At 36.3% G+C, this 18,947-nt stretch overlaps 1 protein-coding gene across 2 annotated transcripts in view; it reads left to right on the top strand.

Moving 5' to 3' along the window:
* LOC110462688 (transmembrane protein 144-like) overlaps nucleotides 1-18,947 on the top strand; it is a 47,428-nt gene that overhangs the window by 24,408 nt on the left and 4,073 nt on the right. For both annotated transcript variants that reach the window (XM_021516781.1, XM_021516782.1), the window contains exons 6-10: nucleotides 2,904-2,997; nucleotides 3,675-3,758; nucleotides 8,395-8,483; nucleotides 13,694-13,791; nucleotides 17,878-18,040. In XM_021516781.1, coding sequence (XP_021372456.1) covers nucleotides 2,904-2,997; nucleotides 3,675-3,758; nucleotides 8,395-8,483; nucleotides 13,694-13,791; nucleotides 17,878-18,040 — 528 coding nt within the window. The remainder of the gene's footprint in view (nucleotides 1-2,903; nucleotides 2,998-3,674; nucleotides 3,759-8,394; nucleotides 8,484-13,693; nucleotides 13,792-17,877; nucleotides 18,041-18,947) is intronic.

The following is an 18,947-nucleotide window of genomic DNA, read 5'->3' as shown; positions in this document are numbered from 1 at the left end:
CTGTATGTAGGGTAATTAACACTGGACTACACAGTATCACTGACTCTATGTAGGGTAATTAACACTGGACTACACAGCATCACTGACTGTATGTAGGGTAATTAACACTGGACTACACAGTATTACTGACTGTATGTGTGGTAATTATCACTGGAATACACAGTATCACTGACTGTATGTAGCGTAATATCACTGGACTACACAGTATTACTGACTGTATGTAGGGTAATTAACACTGGAATACACAGTATTACTGACTGTATGTGTGGTAATTATCACTGGACTACACAGTATTACTGACTGTATGTAGGGTAATTATCACTGGACTACACAGTATCACTGACTGTATGAAGGGTAATTAACACTGGACTACGTAGTATCACTGACTGTTTGTAGGGTAATTAACACTGGACTACACATTATTACTGACTGTATGCAGGGTAATTAACACTGGATTACATAATATCACTGACTGAATGTAGGGTAATTAACACTGGACTACACAGTATCACTGTCTGTATGTAGGGTAATTATCACTGGACTACACAGTATCACTGACTGCATTAGGGTAATTAACATTTGACTACACAGTATCACTGACTGTATGTAGCGTAATATCACTGGACTACACAGTATTACTTACTGTATGTAGGGTAATTAACCCTGGACTACACAGTATCACTGACTGTATGTAGCGTAATTATTACTAGACTACACGTATCACTGACTGTATGTAGGGTAATTAACACTGGACTACGTAGTATCACTGACTGTATGTAGGGTAATTAACACTGGAATACACAGTATTACTGACTGTATGTGTGGTAATTATCACTGGAATAAACAGTATCACTGACTGTATGTAGCGTAATATCACTGGACTACACAGTATTACTTACTGTATGTAGGGTAATTAACCCTGGACTACACAGTATCACTGACTGTATGTAGCGTAATTAACACTGGACTACACAGTATTACTGACTGTATGTGTCGTAATTATCACTGGAATACACAGTATCACTGACTGTATGTAGCGTAATTATTACTAGACTACACGTATCACTGACTGTATGTAGGGTAATTAACACTGGAATACACAGTATTACTGACTGTATGTGTGGTAATTATCACTGGACTACACAGTATCACTGACTGCATTAGGGTAATTAACATTTGACTACACAGTATCACTGACTGTATGTAGCGTAATTATTACTAGACTACACGTATCACTGACTGTATGTAGGGTAATTAACACTGGATTAAATAATATCACTGACTGTATGCAGGGTAGTTAACACTGGACTACACAGTATTACTGACTGTATGTAGGGTAATTATCACTGGACTACACAGTATCACTGACTGCATTATGGTAATTAACACTTGACTACACAGTATCACTGACTGTATGCAGCGTAATTAACACTGGACTACACAGTATCACTGCCTGTATGTAGCGTAATTATTACTAGACTACACGTATCACTGACTGTATGTAGGGTAATTAACACTGGAGTACACATTATCACTGACTGTATGTAGGGTAATTATCACTGGACTACACAGTATCACTGACTGCATTAGGGTAGTTAACACTTGACTACACAGTATCACTGACTGTATGTAGCGTAATATCACTGGACTACACAGTATTACTGACTGTATATAGGGTAATTAACACTGGACTACACAGTATCACTGACTGTATGTAGGGTAATTATCACTGGACTACACAGTATCACTGACTGCATTAGGGTAATTAACACTTGACTACACAGTATCACTGACTGTATGTAGCGTAATTAACACTGGACTACACAGTATCACTGACTGTATGTAGCGTAATTATTACTAGACTACACGTATCACTGACTGTATGTAGGGTAATTAACACTGGAGTCCATAGTAATTGTTATAAATTAATATTACACATAGCCATGTCACTGACTGTATTTAGATAAAGTAATACTAAACGGCATAGGATTAACACTGGCTGTTTTTAACTCGTATTGACCTCTTTATTATACGACGTCATAATTGTAAGAATACATTCCCTGTGGATTGCTGTTATATTAATTGAACATTCATATTCGACACTTCTCATACTTACTAATGGCCGTGTGTTTGAAAATAAGTCTTAAACAGCATGCGTTCGCATTGATATTTCTATGGATGTCAAATTAAGCATAGTATCAAATAGCGCGAGTCTGTGTTATAAATAAATGAATAAATAACGAGTGATGAAGTGAGAACATTTGATACATTTGTGTAGTGCAATCTTTCGTAAGATAACTGACTGGCTAAAAGCTTATGTAACTATCATAAAATCCCATACAGATATATGTTTATCTACTGATGTATTCGGTTAAGGATTATGTTCATACGAGTTTTAGATGAATTGTTTCAAAGCGTTAGCTAGAGTATGGGAGGCAATATATAACATTAAATATTCTTAACGATAAACAGTAACATTTTAAAGGCCGTATTTATGGTAATTTATCAAAGATTTCGTATCAATCACTAACAGCAATGTAACTGAAATGGTACATGTAAGATCGCCTTCCTTTGACAGAAATATTACATTTATCACATTTTAACATAATAATGCTGACGACCCAACATAAAGTTGCAATTCATAAATAGATTATTATTTGTTTGCAATCGTAAAACATTTCCTTTGTTTCCCTTAATTTTACCGACACACATTCAGAACAAGGATCTTGAGGGAAAAGGTTCGCAAATAAGTGCAAAAGGAAACGATTTTCTGATTACATTCATTAAAAGCTCGTTCGAACGGGAAAATCCTACATTTTGGATCTTTCTCCGGTATTCTCCTGGTGTTACTGACATCATATTATAGAAAAATACAAGTAGCCGTACAAATCTGTGTTTTTCAGTGCTTTTATATTTTCTCTAATAAAAAATGAGCTTCACCCTCCTGACGAGGAGAAAGTCTCGCAAGAGGATGAACATAAGCTTCTCCGTGATCACGTGAGTAATTATTGTGTATTTCTGGTTCAGAATCACGTGATTGCTGAATTATGTTTCTGTTTTACAGAAAATGTGCATTTGAACTCTTAAGTCAGTTTATAGAAAAGTGACGATATGATACAACTGTAATTTATTACGGCTTTGAGTCATACTAGACTATATTAACTAAAAGAGCTTGTATCTGTTTAATAAAAGAATTTACTGGATAGAGATGTTCTGATGATCAAAACAAATATTAGCCAAGGCTTATAATGGACAGGTTTCAAGTATTGGAAACAGTGAATTGAAAGTATTACATAACACACTCTCCTTTCACCAAGACGATCCGTGTTCGATTCCCCGATCAGATGTAAAAAGATTTAAGGGTCGCCTACCCTACCATATGGGTAACTGTAGTAAAATAAATAAAGCTTAAATTTGAGTACCATGGTAGTCGTAATCTTGACCAGATTTCTAACTATAAGTCTTGTTGACTGTGATTGTTGGTGACCTACATACTTTATTTGATGTGACCTGAAACATCATGACGTGTACCACTTGCTGAAGCGTCAGATTTTCCTCTCCATCTTTACGTCGTTCTATTTGTATTGACGTTAAGTTCGGATTTGGTCCGTGTGCTGTGGTGCTGTTGTATGAATATTGTAATGATACGTTATGGTGAGTATTACGTGTTTTAGATGCCGAACTATGGCGCCTCATCGACTGAATCTCTCTATACCACTACCAGTACACAGGACATCCTCGTCTTCAACAGGAGAAGGGTGAGCTGATATTGCTTCACTTCATCAGACAGTCTTCTACTACATTTTGTACATGAGTACATCGTTTAATTGCGATTGTATCAACAATGTATAAGTTCCTTTTTAAGCTTATCAAGTATCACAGCGCTCATAATGTTCTCTTCTAATACGACAAATTCAATAATGATACTGGTTTGTCAGATTTGCAGTAAATGTTGGCTATGCCTGACACCAAGTTCAGATATGGGTTTTTTATTTTCAGAAAATCGATATGTTGAATGAGAGAATAACAAACAGTAATTACATTTTCGCCAGTGAGATATTGGATCTTGTGAGCTTTAAAACTGATACCTATCACACTGTGACAGATGTAAAAAGTGTCCACAGTGTGAAGAGATCTGTTTGCTGCATTTAAAGCCGAAGTTTTGTTTTTGTGTCATATGCAGATGAAAATGACGATACAATAAGTGCTTGTTTTGATACTTCCTTGTAACATACACTTCAATATTTTACTACACTATTAGTTTTGTAAGCCAATCTCGTCAGATAGGGGACCGATTAGAAAAGGTGCACTGCCTTTTTATACGCCGGTCAAATTTGACGGAAGTGTTATGGTATGGCGTCGTCCGTACCTCCGTCCGGCGTAAACCTTTTGTTTGTCCGGCAATCTCCTCCTACATTTTCGACCGATCTCTTTGAAACTTGGTATACATTATATTCATGATATGAAATTGTGTCTCCCTTAACTGAATTTTGATTTGACAATTTTTCCAAAATTTATTGTCCTTTGTTTATTTCAGTATTTGATTTTTTTGTCCGGAGATCTTCTCCTACATTTTTTAACGGATTTCTTTGAAACTTATTAGGCTAAATAATCACGACATGATGTTGTGTTTCCCTGAAAAGAATTTTGATTTAACCATTTTTGCAAAGGTTATTGCCCTTTGTTCATTTCAGTATTTTATTTTTCTGTCCGGAGATCTTCTCCTACATTTTTTGACAGATTTCTTTGAAACTTAGTAGGCTTAATAATCATGATATGTTATGTTGTTGTGTTTCCTTGAAAAGATCTGATTCGACAATTTTTGCAAAAGTTATTGCCCTTTATTTGACTTTTGTCCGCCAATCCCCTCCTACATTTTTCTCTTTTCTCTTGTAACTTGGTATACATTATAATCATGATATGAAGTTGTGTAGCCAATAACAGAATTTTGATTCGACGATTTTTGCAAAAGTTATTGCCCTTTGTTTATATCAGTATTTGATTTTTTTGTCCGGATATTTTCTCCTACACTTTTATAGCATGTCAGCTAGCCACTCTTAGAATGATGCAGATCTTATTCTAATGTAAGAAAGTATATAACACAATATGGCATTCGACGGGCGTATATTGTTTCGCCCCGCGGTACTCTTGTTGTTGAGCGTAACATCATCAAAATGCCTCCAAAGATTACACTATAAATCCCGCACTCTTTTCATGCAGAAAAGTTTTGTCGTTGCAGTTACCTTAAAATGTCATGATAAATTTCATGGTTTTTCCTTGAATACAAGAAATATGTCACTCGTACGGTAGCATATTCTGTAAACTAGGGAATTATATCTTATTCAACAGAAACCTGTTAATTATTGTTTTTGTTTGATTGACACGATTAACATAAAATGCAGAGTGTACAGAAGACAAAAACACCGTTGCATTACTGTTTCTCATACATACACACTATTATCTTGTGTGTTTTCTGTTACGCTGTAAAAGTATAAAGAGAACTACATAAGCATGTGCTGTGTTAATACACTATACAAGAACGCCATTTTCGCTGTTTCTGACACAGTATGCAAAGACATCATACATGTAATGATGAGCAGATTCTGGTAATTATAAAGAACAACATTGCCTTGTGCTGTTTCTGATAGATTGGAAGATGCGAATGTTTATTCATACAAAAAAAGAAATGAGCTAGTGTTCTATATTTTGTTTCCTTTAATTGACATTTTGTCTGTAACCATGTGAAGTGCCGTATTCATGATAAAGAGATTTATACTAGCTTCCTTTCTATAATGTTGAAGACTGGGTCGTATTAAACGGCATTTAGCGACTGTTGATATTGTTTCTGCAAAGAACATTCCTGTAACCCTTTTCGAAACAATTACATAAACATCCAAACGAAACAGTTTCGCCAGGCATCATCACTCCTTTATTGTTCAAATATCAAGTTAGGAAAGCTTTTTTTTGTATCACAAAACCAAAGATTATGATTTTGATGAAACAAAAATATATCAGTCAGGGTCCTCTGTTTACTTTCATTTTACTATCGATTAATGTAGAAAAGTTTTCACCTAAAATATTTAAACATGGTACGCTCTTGTTGCTTAAGAAAACTTGAAAACAGTTTTTCAAATCAATGCTAAAAAGAAAGCATTGTTTACTGAGCATATCTCTAATGAATCTGATAGTCTTTTTCTTGCAGGTTTTATCCTCAATACACAAGTATTTACAACCTGTTTATAATTGACAAACATAATACATGAGTACATCGTTTAATTGCGATTGTATCAACAATGTATAAGTTCCTTTTTAAGCCTATCAAGTACCACAGCGCTCATAATGTTCTCTTCTAATACGACAAATTCAATAATGATACTGGTTTGTCAGATTTGCAGTAAATGTTGGCTATGCCTGACACCAAGTTCAGATATGGGTTTTTTATTTTCAGAAAATCGATATGTTGAATGAGAGAATAACAAACAGTAATTACATTTTCGCCAGTGAGATATTGGATCTTGTGAGCTTTAAAACTGATACCTATCACACTGTGACAGATGTAAAAAGTGTCCACAGTGTGAAGAGATCTGTTTGCTGCATTTAAAGCCGAAGTTTTGTTTTTGTGTCATATGCAGATGAAAATGACGATACAATAAGTGCTTGTTTTGATACTTCCTTGTAACATACACTTCAATATTTTACTACACTATTAGTTTTGTAAGCCAATCTCGTCAGATAGGGGACCGATTAGAAAAGGTGCACTGCCTTTTTATACGCCGGTCAAATTTGACGGAAGTGTTATGGTATGGCGTCGTCCGTACCTCCGTCCGGCGTAAACCTTTTGTTTGTCCGGCAATCTCCTCCTACATTTTCGACCGATCTCTTTGAAACTTGGTATACATTATATTCATGATATGAAATTGTGTCTCCCTTAACTGAATTTTGATTTGACAATTTTTCCAAAATTTATTGTCCTTTGTTTATTTCAGTATTTGATTTTTTTGTCCGGAGATCTTCTCCTACATTTTTTAACGGATTTCTTTGAAACTTATTAGGCTAAATAATCACGACATGATGTTGTGTTTCCCTGAAAAGAATTTTGATTTAACCATTTTTGCAAAGGTTATTGCCCTTTGTTCATTTCAGTATTTTATTTTTCTGTCCGGAGATCTTCTCCTACATTTTTTGACAGATTTCTTTGAAACTTAGTAGGCTTAATAATCATGATATGTTATGTTGTTGTGTTTCCTTGAAAAGATCTGATTCGACAATTTTTGCAAAAGTTATTGCCCTTTATTTGACTTTTGTCCGCCAATCCCCTCCTACATTTTTCTCTTTTCTCTTGTAACTTGGTATACATTATAATCATGATATGAAGTTGTGTAGCCAATAACAGAATTTTGATTCGACGATTTTTGCAAAAGTTATTGCCCTTTGTTTATATCAGTATTTGATTTTTTTGTCCGGATATTTTCTCCTACACTTTTATAGCATGTCAGCTAGCCACTCTTAGAATGATGCAGATCTTATTCTAATGTAAGAAAGTATATAACACAATATGGCATTCGACGGGCGTATATTGTTTCGCCCCGCGGTACTCTTGTTGTTGAGCGTAACATCATCAAAATGCCTCCAAAGATTACACTATAAATCCCGCACTCTTTTCATGCAGAAAAGTTTTGTCGTTGCAGTTACCTTAAAATGTCATGATAAATTTCATGGTTTTTCCTTGAATACAAGAAATATGTCACTCGTACGGTAGCATATTCTGTAAACTAGGGAATTATATCTTATTCAACAGAAACCTGTTAATTATTGTTTTTGTTTGATTGACACGATTAACATAAAATGCAGAGTGTACAGAAGACAAAAACACCGTTGCATTACTGTTTCTCATACATACACACTATTATCTTGTGTGTTTTCTGTTACGCTGTAAAAGCATAAAGAGAACTACATAAGCATGTTCTGTGCTAATACACTATACAAGAACGCCATTTTCGCTGTTTCTGACACAGTATGCAAAGACATCATACATGTAATGATGAGCAGATTCTGGTAATTATAAAGAACAGGCATCATCACTCCTTTATTGTTCAAATATCAAGTTAGGAAAGCTTTTTTTTGTATCACAAAACCAAAGATTATGATTTTGATGAAACACAAATATATCAGTCAGGGTCCTCTGTTTACTTTCATTTTACTATCGATTAATGTAGAAAAGTTTTCACCTAAAATATTTAAACATGGTACGCTCTTGTTGCTTTAGAAAACTTGAAAACAGTTTTTCAAATAAATGCCAAAAAGAAAGCATTGTTTACTGAACATATCTCTAATGAATCTGATAGTCTTTTTCCTAAGTATCTTTACAAACGTGTGTATTCGTATATCTTACAGGGAAGTTCTATAAACAGAACAGATATACAAGGAGATGGCAATGAAGACTCGTTCATAGAGAGGATGTCGCCTGCACGTAGAAGGATAGTGTAAGAATATTTTGTCAATGGCTTACATTGTTATCAAACTATTGGATCAGTTCGGATTCGTGAAATATATTTGCACAGGTTAAGTCCAGAAACGAGGTAAACGTATTCATTTAGTAATTTTTTGTTTTGTTTCTTTCTTCTTCTTTTTTTGCAAAGGGGAAGCCCAAAGACATCAATTTCACGAAACTAAAAGCAAATTGATAAAGGGCCGGTTTCCAAAACGGCCCCTTCTCTGATTCAAATTTCCTGTTGGTGGTGCATTGCCCATGCCGTTGTGGTCACAAATCTATAAAGTATAAAGATTTAGGTCACTTGGTTTGTTTTTTATGGCTCCTCAAAGTTGTACCTTTCAGAAGCTGTCTAAGTGTTGATAAAATGTGCATGTTATGTAAAATATTAATGAAAATCTAATCAAATGATGGTCACCGTAAAGAATACATTCATGGCATGATTGTGACAAAAAATCATGTTTCCATCGCGCCATTTGGCTGTTTTATGGAAGAAACAATCTCAAAAATGCCATTTTCGATGATAACATTTTAGACACAAAAACTGTGTTTTTTAGAGAATACACCCTTTTATGGGCGTTGGATGCAAACCAATTTTTATCCTATTAAACAGTACGTAATATGCTATTGATGAGAGGAAAAATCATCAAAATGTAAGTGGTGGAACATTTTCAAATGTTGGGTTGAATTAGCCTATGGTTGAATTGCCGATTTTCGACTTTCTTTAGATAATTAACAAAAAAACGAGAGTATTTGCTCGGTATGTTGAGAATATGTACACAGATATGAAAAAAAGTGAGAGAAACACTTTTTCATAAAAAAAATCCAAGATGGCTACTTCACAAGTCCCCGTGGTTGAAGACATTGGCTGACAAATAGACAGAACAACAAACAAAACGTGTTCCTTATGATTTTGGTTGGTTTTCGCATTTACGGGAGTGTTCATAGCTACGGGCGATTGTATAATACCTATATTTATAAGTTTGGTTAGTCACATGGTAACGGGGATCTTTCATATCGAGCCCCAAACATACTTTCGACATATGCACTCCGTTGCCGCATGGAAAACTATTTCAAGTTTTGTCGGAATTTCTTTACCTGTGGTTGTAATGGTCGAGGGTTTTCCAGCGTCCTGTAATACCCAAGGTAGTACAAGATACTGGAGATGTGCGCACACATTCCCATCGTTCTCTCTCCAACTGGGCACTGGCAGTAGTAGTCCTTTATTGGGGCCTCAACATCGGGTGAAACGGTGAACCGTATCCAAACGTTATATTTCGTTTGGCTTTTGTGTCGAGAATGTATTTGACATCGGAGAAGGTCTGGGGAGTGCTGGTAAAGCCACACCTCATAGTCTCCGTCATCACTTAAATGTTCGGCGATGTAACCAGGAGCCAGAGATATCTGATACGTTCCACACGTAATGGTTCTCAAGTAATCAAGATCGAGACGGGGAAACAGTACGGAAGATGCATCCATCTTGACAAACTCGGACCTTGCCCGTCTAGATAGATCCGGATCTGTCTTGACTCTCTGAGCTAAACCATTCGGTGTTGTCAAACGGTCCTTCATACGTTCAGCCATTAGCCTATCTTTGGCATCTCTCTCTGGAGATCTCTGGTAGATCGGTCCTCTAATACCATTCAGACAGGCTGTGACGGTTCGAAGCAAAGCCTCGATGACATTGATAAAGCTGTTAGACACCAATTGCGTTCGGAAGAACGTCCAGTGTTTCAGACGACCATGATAGGATTCCACAATCCACCTCGATTTGGTGATAGTTCTGTCAAGATTTGCTTGGACGTCAGAATGTTGACTTTGACCGGGTTTCAGGTATGACGGCATGCTAGCATTGAGGCCAGAGGCTTCGAGAACTGGTAGGACATCTCTAAAACCTCGGTCAACGACAACGTTGTCGTCTGGTTGTAGCCAAGTAACTAGCTTGTCCATGACTTTTTTTGTAATTGTAGCATCATTTTCGCTGCCAGTGAATGGTCCTACTGTGTCCAGAATGTAGCCATCTGGTAAGGCGATGCTCATGAATTTGAGATAGTTTCTCTTCTTCTGGCCACAGTAGGACATTCTCTGGAGCTTGTGGTCGGAGCTTTTCTGGATATAAATATAGGTGCCATCTAATATGGCAGTGGCTTTATCTCCAAAAAATGCTTCTGAAAAGACAGTATTGTGCCCGAGCAACTGTTCTCTTGTCAAGTGATCCGGACCTAGAAATTGTGGGACTATCGATGTGTCTAATGCCTGTACTATGGAGTGGAAAGTTTTGGACACACTTGACTTGGAAATTCCAAAAAGAGAAGAACACTGACTCCAGGAAATGTCGGTTTTCAGTTTTACCCAGAACAGTAATAGAGCATCGTGTGTAGTCTTGGTATATATACCAGATGAAAGATATGGGGAACAGTGCGAGTGGATTTCGAGGAACTGATCTTTGGACCAACCTGTCCAGGCCATGCATGCCGAGTCATCAAGAGAAGAAAAGCTTATTGTAAACGCAGACTGGTTCTGTGAAAGGACGTGCGACACCTCTAGGAGGTCATTAATGATTTCGGACGATTTTGATGGTAACTGAGATTCCAAGGAACCTCTACCATCAAGGACAACCTCTGTAGACGGATCTAAGTCGTTACCAATAAGGTGAATGGAGCAGACGCGGGATGAGGTGGGACACCACAGTTTGTGTGAATAGATCAGGTGATGTCTTGCACGTTTTGGTAAGACTGATGATTTTGTTCCATTTCTTGCAAAGGTAACAAGACAGAGACAGCATTTTTTGTGTGAAGATGATCCATTCAAAAGATCATGAAGGGTCAGCAACGGCAGGATATGGGACGGGGAGTCGTCTTCTTCCTCTATTTCCTGGTTCTGCTCGGGTTCAGGTTCAGGCTGATTTTTGTTCCGAAGATACTTCATGTAGCACTTCTGGCAAATAAGTGCTTGTTCCTTTGCTGACATCAATCCTTGTTGCACCAGCGTATCTAGGAGCCATTTATATTGTGGACTATTTACATTGCGTGCACTTCTGTTCTTATTGCCACTACGTTTCTTGAAGTATACTTGACACCCTTCTCCAACACATTTACCCTCCATCTTGAAACAATAACGATTGGTTTATGAAGCGTCGATAAAGTAACAAAATAGCAAGCCACCGATGATTGCTGTAAACAGCTAATACTTAGTAGTTTGGTACAATTATGCGAAAATGTGTGATAAATAACGAACAACTAATTACACAAAATAACAAGACAATATAATAAATCACATTCAATACCTCCAAGAAGCGCAGAATTGATTGATTACTTAGAACAAAATAAAGTATTTCATATGGATAATCTATCTATTCGATGTGGCGTGGTCGGCAGGCACAAAGAAAGTGAGACAAGTCAGGGTCCCAACCCTGACAGAGCCACAACGCTTTGGAGATGGGACAATAAAACAAGGAAAGTGAGACAAGAATAGCTAGCGTCGAGTCAATGATTCCGTAAACGTATAGACAAAGACAAGAAGATACGGATAAATGTACAAGGCCACACGATCAGAAAATTCAGAAGAGGACAACTTGAGATAGAACAGTATTCATGTATCAGGGTGTCCTCAGTGTAAATCTTTATATCGATACTGTTTATTTAGTCGTTACACATCATAAAACTGTCATGAAAATATCCGCTCTGATATTCAATATAAAAGTTTGTATATAATAAGCTATATAATAGGGTTTCAGACAAGGTTGTTACTCATTTCCCCTTTTCTTTCAATTTACAACCACATTCAGGCGGCGATATGAGAACGTTCCACCACATGGAATTAGCTGATTTTTGGTACACATATGAAACAAGTAAAGCTCTATCCGATTTTCTGATGGAAATTTGCATCCAAAACTATATAACGGGAGAAAATTGCAATTTTATGGCATTTTTCTTCATAATTGTGTCTCTGCAAGTGCATTTTCATCCGAGAATTTTTTTTTTTATGTTTTATGAATAAACACGATGTTTTGGAAATATTTATCAAAAGAAATTTATACTATGTTGCGAATTACAATTTCGAGATAACCTTCTTTTATTTACGAACTTACGTCTTTGATGCTGAAATTGACAACTTTATAAAAATACATTTTCACTGAAATTATGAAATCTGGGTGTCGGAAATGTGTAAAATTATTCTTCGGAAAAGAAAAAAACAGTAGTTGAGATAGATAAGAAATTATACGGGGGCAGGCTCCTATGGAGAATTAACATTACTGGAAACAGGCCCTTTTTATATCTTATTTTACATGTACTTGCATTTTTGAATATGACAATAGTAGACAAGCCCCAAAGATCCCAAAAGCCGATATGTCTGTTAGCTTGTGAAGGAAAGTAAACATGATACATGTACTATTGCCTATATTACGAAACATATCAGTTCGATATATCATTAATGAAATTATGTGAACTTGTGATTTTCAAACGTTTTGATACATATTGTGTCATATTTTTTACGCGGCGAATATGGCAATGTCATTGGTATGTTATGGTACCTAACAATCATGGATCCAAAGCTTTGTTGCAGTAGTTAAAACTCCTACATTCAACTGTTCAACAGGAACACAATTAATCGAAACATTGATAGTTTTGCAAGACGATTTTGATTTCATTTGTTCAATCAGGAATTATACATGCTGTATTAAATTTCATTTGAGTTGGTATTTCTTTTAAGACTTTGTTCGACGAATAAAACCAATAGTAGGTTGTCTTGCTGGGTATTAGTTGTATTTTATTTCCTATCGTTCGGTGCCTGTCTGGGGCTTCGTTCTTCGAACAGAAAACAATGGTATGTTGAGGTGCTAACTGCTATGCTGCTATTACATTCACCAGAGTAATGGGTCATACATCGTATTGCTTATTGCTGAATTGAAATCTATTGTAAACATCTTCGATGAAAATGAATTTTAATTATTATCAGATATAATTGAAAACATGCAATTAAAAAGAAATAGTATCAAACTTCAAACCCCATAAAGTATTGGAATCCATGTAAAAAGATAATTATAAAGGATCAAGTAAGATTGTAACCCCTAAGTATAGAGATATAAATGTTAGACCAGGTAAGTATACATTCTCTATTCCATGCCACGTATCACTGTCGTCATCTGTAAGTGGCTTCCTAACAGAACTAATCCGTAAAGAAGTTTGTCGTTGTTTTCAGAGGTCTTATACTGTCCCTGGTGTCTGGAGTTCTTTACGGACAGATGTTTACTGGAGCAACACACGTACAGGACAACGTCACGGGGGCAAGTCAAAATGGTCAGTATTGTAGGGGGCAAGTCAAAATAGTCAGTATTGTATAGGGCAAGTCAAAATGGTCGGTATTGTAGGGGCTAGTCAAAATGGTCATCATTGTAGGTGGCAAGTCAAAATGGTTAGTTTTGTAGGGGGCAAGTACAAATTGTCAGTATTGTAGGTGGCAAGTACAAATTGTCAGTATTGTAGGGGGAAGTCAAAATGATCGGTATTTTAGGGAGCAAGTAAAAATGGTTGGTATTGAAGGGGCCAAGTCAAAAGGATCGGTATCGGTGGGGGCTAGTCAAAATGGTCAGTATTGTAGGGGGCAAGTCAAAATGGTCGGTATGGTAGAATGCATTGCAAGAACAGTCATGTAATTATTGACGCAGAGACTACACATTCAATATTATTACATGTACTTATACTTATAGGCAATAGTTCAGTCAGGTTTACGACACCGGAGGTTATGAATTCTACAAAGAGAATATTGATACCTTGTTTTTTTCAACATTTTGAGTTGAGGATTTGTAAAATTGATACGAACCGGTTTTAATAATAATATACATAATATAATATGATGATACTGGACGCAGATAAAAGCCTAAATATCCATTTCATATGTATGGTCATCCTCTATGCTGAAGCCCCGACAGTGAATAATTCATTTATGAATTTCGCATATGCCACTCCTGCACTGTTAGCATGAAATACAAGTCTAAAAATGGTTTATTATAACCGACAGTTGTAAATTTGTAACTCTTTAAAGTGTTTTTGTAGGCACCGACCCCTTTACTGTATTTCTGCATATGTACTATAGAGTTGTGAATAAACCATGTCGATATTAAAGCCAGTGTCATCGGCCCGGCGAGTTGGCTATTTTAACTAGACACAATCTTGTCCAAAATGAAAAGTGTTTCCATATAGTACTTGCTCTTTGTTAGTTGTCGTTAGCTTTAAAATAGTATCAGTGGATACTGATAATTACTAGCGATACGAATTCTACTGTTTGTTAAAGGCTAACAATCGCATATTTATGTCGAATTGACTTTCACAACATGTTGTGACGCGACTGTGACGTCACTAATACTATTGATTCGCGTCATTGGAGTATTTGCAATACATTCATTGAAGCCATGGTGAATTTCTGCAGTTAAACCCAAATTATATAGAACATTTACATTTTGTTTATTCTTGTCTGAATTTTTCTCTCAGAATATTTTTCATCCATTTCCCCATTACCTGTTTTTAGGTCACCTGAGCTTTAGCTCAAGTGACCTATTCGTTCGTCGTGCGTCGTGCGTCGTCCGTTAACATTTTAAATTTTCAACTTAAGCTGAAATACTGGCAAAGGGATTTCATTAATATTTCATGGGAAGGTTACTATCATCTCCCTGACCAAGTGTTGTTATTTATTAGGTCGATCAGAAATCCAATATGGCCGCCACGGCCGCCATTTTGAAAAACTATTTCAAACTTAAAGTCAAGTTCTGCTGGGTCGATTGAATTGAAACTTGGTAGGAATGATCGACTCATGGTGCTGGCAAAGTGTTGTTATGTTTCTGGTCAATCAGGAATCCAATAAGGCCGCCACGGCCGCCATTTTGAAAAACTATTTCAAACTTAAAGTCAAGTTCTGCTTAGTCGATTGAACTGAAACTTGGTAGGAATGATCGACTCATGGTGCTGACAAAGTGTTGTTATGTTTCGGGTCAATCAGATATCCAATAAGGCCGCCACGGCCGCCATTTTGAAAAAACTATTTCAAACTTAAAGTCAAGTTCTGCTAGGCCGATTGAACTGAAACTTTGTAGGAATGATCGACGTATGGTCCTGACAAAGTGTGGTTTTTTTTTCGGGTCAATCAGAAATCCAATACGGCCGCCATTTTGAAAAACTATTTCAAACTTAAAGTCAAGTTCTGCTACGCCGATTGAGCTGAAACTTTGTAGGAATGATTGACTCATAGTCCTGACAAAGTGTTGTTATTTTTCGGGTCAATCAGAAATCCAATATGGCTGCCACGGCCGCCATTTTGAAAAACCATTTCAAACTTACAGTCAAGTTCTGCTAGGCCGATTGAACTGAAACTTTGTAGGAATGATCGACGTATGGTCCTGACAAAGTGTTGTTATTTTTCGGGTCGATCAGAAATCCAATATGGCCGCCATTTTGAAAAACTATTTCAAACTTAAAGTCAAGTTCTGCTAGGCCAATTGAACTGAAACTTTGTAGGAATGATCGACTCATGATTCTGACAAAGTGTTGTTATTTTTCGGGTCAATCAGAAATCCAATATGGCTGCCACGGCCGCCATTTTGAAAAACCATTTCAAACTTACAGTCAAGTTCTGCTAGGCCGATTGAACTGAAACTTTGTAGGAATGATCGACGTATGGTCCTGACAAAGTGTTGTTATTTTTCGGGTCGATCAGAAATCCAATATGGCCGCCATTTTGAAAAACTATTTCAAACTTAAAGTCAAGTTCTGCTAGGCCAATTGAACTGAAACTTTGTAGGAATGATCGACTCATGATTCTGACAAAGTGTTGTTATTTTTCGGGTCAATCAGAAATCCAATATGGCTGCCACGGCCGCCATTTTGAAAAACCATTTCAAACTTACAGTCAAGTTCTGCTAGGCCGATTGAACTGAAACTTGGTAGGAATGATTGACTCATGGTCCTGACAAAGTTTTGTTATTTTTCAGGTCGATCAGAAACACAATTTGGCTGCCATGGCCGCTATTTTGAAAATACCTATTTCAAAGTTCTAATAGGCCGATCTAACTGAAAATCAGTCTAGGAACGATCAGCTCATGGTCCTGACAAACTTAAGTTAACGTTATACTTAACAATTTATTACTCAAATTGGTACATATTTCAACAACAAAAATAAATACTGTAGGACTCAGGTGACCGTTAATGCCCATGGACCTCTTGTTTCAAAATATGATTTATTACAATAAAACCAAATCTGTGCATTTTGCTGCACCGTTTGTTTCTTTACATTACCAGATATTTTCAGAAAAATTGTTCTCAGGAAAAAAAATCAGTTCATACAATAATTTTTGTTATGATTTCTGGTATTAGGATCATTGAAAAATAAACAGAATAGAATAAATATGGATAGTGAGATATTATGGTCTGTTCACTGACATGTATAAGAGAAAAACGTGGGATTTCAAGTAGAACAACAAATCGAGTCCTTAATCAAGTTACCGTTTTTAATTGTATTCATATTTTATCTTTAAAACTGGCTGGAAGTCAGTATGTATCGCTTAATCATATAATCTTATAAATATACATACACTGCGAAATGTAATAATTATCCTTTATACTATATTCGATTCTTTTGAATACATGTATTGACATCAGCACCAGCATTAAAAAAAAGTATCTGGTATTTCTATCGATATCAGTACTTATCGAAATTTCTTGAAAAGGTTAACACCGATGATTAAAGCGAATGATAACTTTTACTCCATACAGCCACTAATTTGAAACCAACGTTATCCCCTTTGTCTTCTGATTGCGTTCGAATATGTGTTCGTCTGGTTGTTGTAAATCACTATTATTTGTTTGTCTGTTTGTTCGTTTTAAGTTTATATTTTTAGTCATCTCTGGGTTAGGAGGGGTCATAGACTCCGTCTGGTCAATACAGAACAAAGGGGTCTAAGAGCCCGTAGACCCCTCCTAACTAAGAGATAACGACAATATTTCGGACAATACACAACCATCGTTGTTATAAGGAACCTAGCTGCCCCCTCATTAGCATTTTTCGTTGAATCTGCTGTTGTTTTAGATTAGTTGTAAAAATCATCCTGAGAATGATCGGCAAACTTCAAACGCTTGCTTGCGTCGGACGCCATCTTTGCTGTGTTTATAATAGATATATAGTTTTAGTTATCTCCCCTTGCACGTGCTTGTATAGACCCCGGCAAGATATCCAATCAGACAGAGTGTTACAAATTAGAAGGGTGAAATTATTTGTTCGCCTTTACCTTTGCATATAGGTTGTTGTTAAGTCAGACTTTGTGTTAGCCTATTTGTGTGTTGTAGGTTAAGATAATGTGTTGGTTTGTTGTTTGTTGTCACCTTTTTGTGTTGTAGGTTTAGACTACGTTTTCGCCTGTTTTTGTGGAATATATCTCTCCAGTACCGTGTACTACTGTATATACACCATCATTATGAAGAACCGTCCCCGTGTATACCCTAAAGTCATCTTTCCTGGCATCATTTCTGGCGTCATGTGGGCGATCGCCACATCCGCGTGGTAGGTAAAAGTCACCTCGTCATAGGAAAAGTTACCTTGTGAAAATTTCACGTTACTGATTGGCAAAAGTATTAAAACAACTTTTTGGTAATTCTAAACGGAACTGTTGACGAATCTCATTATTTTGCTATATATAGTAATTGCCTATGCTTCTTACCAAAGTCCAGTAACATGTTTGTTGTCTTTTTAGGGCAAGTTAAGATATTGTTTTGTCCAAAAATAAAACGAATTCTTCTTATAACCTATTTTATGAGAATAGTACAGTTATAAGATACTGTATGACATAATTGCTATCATATGTTATATACAAAAACTGCGTCAGTGTATTCAATACTCTGGTATATAACAATTGTTTAATTAAATAAATACTATGTTTCATATATATAAGAATTGCATAGTGTATTAAATACCTTGTTACATTACAACTGCGATAAATTGTAATACAATAGTGGGATCGCACAACGTTCCACGATGTGCGGTGTGCGCACGATTCGTGCAAGAAGGGTGCCCAATGTGCAACCAATACAAAAATTGAACGAACAATGATTGCGCATGATGGATGAACGTTGAGCGATAACAATCGTGGTTGGTGTAAATTGAGGAATAACTTTACAGTATATAAGGTTATATAATGTTACTTGATTTTTAAGTATGTTTCTATTTTCTAGTTACATCTACTGTATCAGCTTATCTTTGTGGCTATACTTTCTATAATTGAGAAATGGTGTTTTCTGTGTTTTTTAAACGACCTTAATCGACATATGAAATTATAGACGGCTACCAGTCCCTAATTAAAAATGAAGAATCCCCCTAGTTTAGAACCTAGAATCAGACATCCAAGTGATCAAAAATTTTATTTAGAGTTTTTTTCTTTTCTAAATGATTCAATATTCTAGAGACGGGGGGG

This window comes from Mizuhopecten yessoensis, unplaced genomic scaffold (assembly GCF_002113885.1).
Source record: "Mizuhopecten yessoensis strain PY_sf001 unplaced genomic scaffold, ASM211388v2 scaffold10821, whole genome shotgun sequence".
Lineage (NCBI taxonomy): Eukaryota > Metazoa > Mollusca > Bivalvia > Pectinida > Pectinidae > Mizuhopecten > Mizuhopecten yessoensis.
Note: the sequence above shows the minus strand (reverse complement) of the source record. Positions and strands in the feature narration are given on the sequence as shown.